Source organism: Cebus imitator, unplaced genomic scaffold (assembly GCF_001604975.1).
Source record: "Cebus imitator isolate Cc_AM_T3 unplaced genomic scaffold, Cebus_imitator-1.0 Scaffold51, whole genome shotgun sequence".
Taxonomy (NCBI): Eukaryota; Metazoa; Chordata; class Mammalia; order Primates; family Cebidae; genus Cebus; species Cebus imitator.
Window position 1 is genome coordinate 9,795,821 of NW_016107366.1, and position 4,628 is coordinate 9,800,448.

The 4,628-nt window shown below is 48.2% G+C and overlaps 1 protein-coding gene across 1 annotated transcript in view; it reads left to right on the forward strand.

The window, feature by feature from the left end:
• The window catches only part of EIF3I (eukaryotic translation initiation factor 3 subunit I), an 11,780-nt gene that overhangs the window by 5,261 nt on the left and 1,891 nt on the right, over positions 1-4,628 (forward strand). Inside the window, exons 5-9 of the mRNA XM_017527923.2 lie at positions 1,958-2,068; positions 2,183-2,272; positions 2,575-2,648; positions 4,317-4,409; positions 4,534-4,628. Of these exons, the coding sequence (XP_017383412.1) occupies positions 1,958-2,068; positions 2,183-2,272; positions 2,575-2,648; positions 4,317-4,409; positions 4,534-4,615 (450 nt within the window). The 3' untranslated portion in view covers positions 4,616-4,628. The remainder of the gene's footprint in view (positions 1-1,957; positions 2,069-2,182; positions 2,273-2,574; positions 2,649-4,316; positions 4,410-4,533) is intronic.

Below are 4,628 nucleotides of genomic sequence, written 5' to 3' on the forward strand. Positions count from 1 at the left end.
TTTTTTTGAGATGGAGTTTCGCTCTTGTTACCCAGGCTGGAGTGCAATGGCGCGATCTCGGCTCACCGCAACCTCCGCCTCCTGGGCTCAGGCAATTCTCCTACCTCAGCCTCCTGTTTGTTTTTTTTTTAATATTAAGATGGGGTTTCACCATGATGGCCAGGCTAGTCTTGAACTCCTGACCTCAGGTGATCCACCCACCTCGGCCTCCCAAAGTGCTAGGATTATAGGCATGAGCCACGTGCCGGGCCCCAGAATGATTCTTTATAAGAGGCAGGATAGCACAGTAGTTGAGAGCAAGGGTAGGGCTGGGTGCTGTGGCTCACACCTGTAATTTCAGTGCCTTTGGGGTCCAAGGCAGGTGGGTCTCTTGAGTGCAGGAGTTGGGGCTGTAGTGAGCTATGATCGCACCACTGCACTCCAGCCTGGGTGTCAGTGAGACCCTGTCTCTAAAAAGAAAAAGCTTAATAAAAAATTTTAAAAAGAGCAAGGGTGAGATTCAAAAATAGATTTCACCACTTTCTAGCTGTGTGGTCTTGGGCAAGTTACATAACTTCTCTGACCCTGCTTATCTGTAAAATGGTTCAAGGATCAAATGATACCACGTTTGAAAAACTTGTCACAAAGTACTCAGGACATGATAATAAGGATCACAGGCCAGCAGGCCAGAGGTGGTGACTTGCACCTGTAATCCTAACACTTTGGGAGGCCGAGGCAGGAGGATCGCTTGAGCCCAGGAGATTGAGATCAGCCTGGGCAACATAGGAAGACCCTGTTTCTACAAAAATAAATTAAAAATTAGCTGGGCCTGGTGGAGCACACCTCTGGTCCCAGGTACTCAGGATGTTGAGGCTGAAAGATTGCTGAGTCTGGGAGATTGAGGCTGCAGTGAGCCATGATTGTGCCACTGTACTTCAGCCTGGGTGATAGAGTAAGACCCTGTCTCAAGAAAATAAATAAGGGGCCAGGCACAGTGGCTCATGCCTGTAATCGCATCACTTTGGGAGGCTGAAGCAGGCAGATCACGAGGTCAGGAGTTCAAGATCAGCCTGGCCAACATGGTGAAACCCCATCTCTACTAAAAATACAAAAAAAAATAGCTGGGCATGGTGGCAGGTGCCTGTAATCCCGGTTACTTGGGAGGCTGAGACAGGAGAATTCATTGAACCTGCGTGGTGGAGGGTGCAGTGAGCCAAGACCGCATTACTGCACTCCAGCCTGGGCAACTGAGCAAGACTCTGTCTCAAAAATAAATAAATTAGATTAAATTAAATGAGGATCACAAAGAGCATTTTCCTGCCACCACTGAGTATAATGCCCTGTGCTGGGCTCCTAGAACAAAGAAGTAAATCAGACACAATCCCTGCCCCAGGGGGAGACAGACTTGCAAACAGCTAGCACATGAGTCAGATTGTGATTTGTGCCACTATTGAAGTCTCAACCAAGTGTTGAAGGTACATTGTCACAGGGAGGTGGCGTGTACATTAAACCCTGGAGAATAAATGGAGCTTCAAGCAGGAAGGAAAGGACATCCCACAGGCAAAGGGAAGAGCAAAAGCAAAGGCACAGAGTTAAGGAAGTATGGAGTCTTCAGGAACCCTTGGGATGTGGTCTTGGGGATGAAGGACAGGGAATAGATTTTACATATCCTTAAGTGTGAGGAGGTAAAGAGTTTTGATTTTCCTTCAGGCAGTAGGGAATCTTTAGAGGGTTACTGAAGGTCAGATTTCCTTGCAACAGCTTTTGCAGTTACAGTTTGGAGAATGGACCTGAACTAGCCGATAGGCATAGGAGGTACAGTACTGGACAGTCACTGGATATTTAGGGATGACTGATTAGATAGGTGGGGGAGGAAAACATAAAGTCCATGCTGTCTCAGCTGTCTAATTTGGGTGATTAGGTTTCTGGGGAACTGAGATTATTAGGGATTGGGACCAGTCAGTCTCTTCTTCCCCAGTCTGGAGAGGTACTGGTGAATGTTAAGGAGCACTCGCGGCAGATCAACGACATCCAGTTATCCAGGGACATGACCATGTTTGTGACCGCATCCAAGGACAACACAGCCAAGGTGAGCCTGGGCAGGGGTCCGGCAGGGCTGCTCTCTCCGTCCTGCTGCACACCTCACCCGGCCTGACTTCCCTCAAGAAGGCTCTTTACAGACCCCCCTGCCTTCTCTCTCCAGCTTTTTGACTCCACAACTCTTGAACATCAGAAGACTTTCCGGACAGAACGTCCTGTCAACTCAGCTGCCCTCTCTCCCAACTATGACCATGTAAGAGAACCCCACCCAGCCTTCTTGCTAAAGCCTCGGAAAGCTTCCCAGATCTAGCTGTTTGTCTAGAAGTTAGGCTACAAGCATTTTGGGGGAAGTGCTGTCAGGCAGAAAGGAGTGACAAAGCTGGAAGGAGTGGCCCCAGGGAAGCGGCAGGCGGTGGTGGAGGTGTCTGCTCATCCCCTACCTTTGGTATCCTCCCATTGAGCTGTGTGAGATGTTAAAAATTTATATGGCAGGAGAAAAACAGAAAATGGACTTGGTGCCCATTGGGCCCATCTAGAGTTTCTTCTTCCCTTCAGGTGGTCCTGGGCGGTGGTCAGGAAGCCATGGATGTAACCACAACCTCCACCAGGATTGGCAAGTTTGAGGCCAGGTAAAGAGGAAGAGAGCTCTTCCAAATTGAAATCTCATGAAGTGTACCTTTTTTTTTTTTTTTGAGACAGTGTCACACTCTGTCACCCAGGCTGGAGTACAGTGGTATGATCTTTACTCACTGCAACCTCCGCCTCCTGGGCTCAAGTGATTCTCCTGCCTCAGCCTCCTGACTAGCTGGGATTACATTCGCCCACCACCACGCCCGGCTAATTTTTGTATTTTTAGTAGAGATAGGGTTTTGCCACATAGACCAGGCTGGTCTTGAACTCCTGACCTCAAGTAATCCGCCTACCTTGGCCTCCCAAAGTGCTGGAATTACAGGTGTGAGCCACTGTCCCTGGCCTTCACTGTATTTCTCTATGCCCAAATTTCCTCTACTATATAATGGAACAATGATAATATATTTACCATAAAATTATTCAGATTAGATTGTTCAGTTCATATTTATTAAGCTTTTTAAGCACTGCCCAGCACATAGTAGGTACTCTATAAGTATTAGCTGTATATTCAGGCAGACATTTGGGTCCAGTCTTCCCTTTATGATGCAAAAGTTAAAAAAGAGACAGGGTCTCTGGCCAGGCGCAGTGGCTCACGCCTATAATCCCAGCATTTTGGGAGGCCTAGGCAAATGGATCACCTGAGGTCAGGAGTTTGAGACCAGCCTGGGCAACATAGTGAAACCCCATCTCTACTAAAAATACAAAAAAATTAGCCAGACATGGTGTCCCATGTCTGTAATCTGAGCTACTTGGGAGGTTGAGGCTGGAGAATCAAACCAAAAAAGGATAGGATCTCACTACGTTGCCCAGGCTGGCCTGGAACTCCTGGGCTCAAACGATCCTCTGGCCTTAGCCTCCCAAAGAGCTGGAATTACAGGTGTGAACCACAGAACCCAGCTCCCAACTTCATCTTATTTTTGTTCACATTCACTTCTCATCTCAATTTTTCACTTTATTATTATTATTTTTTGAGACAGGGTCTCACTCTGTTGCCCAGGCTGGAGTGCAATGGCACCATCTCTGCTCACTGCAACCTCCTGGGCTCAAGCAATAGCGATCCTCCAACCTCAGCCTCTGAGTAGCTGGGATTCCAGGTACATGCCACTGTGCCTGGCTGCTTTTTGTATTTTTTGTAGAGATGTTGATCAGGCCGGTCTCAAACTCCTGGCCTCAAGTGATCTGCCTGCCTGGGCCTCCCAAAGTGCTTGGATTACAGGCGTGAGCTGCCACACCTCCACTTCTGCTTTATTTTTTGTGATATAATTTGCATTTGAGGCCAGGCGTGGCGGCTCACGCCTGTAATCCCAGCACTTTGGGATGCCAAGGAAGGCAGATTGCTTGAGGCCAGAAGTTCGAGACCAGCCTGGCCAACATGGTGAAACCATCTCTACTAAAAATACAAAAATAAGCTGGGTGTGTTGGCACATGGCTGTAATCCCAGCTACTCAAGAGACTGAAGCAGGAGAATCACTTGAACCTGGGAGGTGGAGGCCGCAGTGAGCTGAGACTGTGCCACTGTATTCCAGCTACTCCAGCCTAGGTGATAGAGTGAGACTCCATCTCAAAATGAATAAATAAGAAATAATAATTTACATTTGGGGAGCGCTACCTCCAAAATGCTTTAGAAGGAGATGGAAAGTGAATTAATTGTGTCCCTTTTCCTCCAGGTTCTTCCATTTGGCCTTTGAAGAAGAGTTTGGAAGAGTCAAGGGTCACTTTGGACCTATCAACAGTGTTGCCTTCCATCCTGATGGCAAGAGGTAGGGCCCCAGTGAAACAGCTGAGCTAAGCCTGGGTTGGGGTCTCTGCCTCCTCATGCCCTGCCGTGCAGGCCTGCCTCTCCCAGAGCAGTCACCTGACTGGTCCCTGGCTATCTTTTTCCAGCTACAGCAGCGGTGGCGAAGATGGTTATGTCCGTATCCACTACTTCGACCCACAATATTTCGAATTTGAGTTTGAGGCTTAAGAAGCTGGATCTC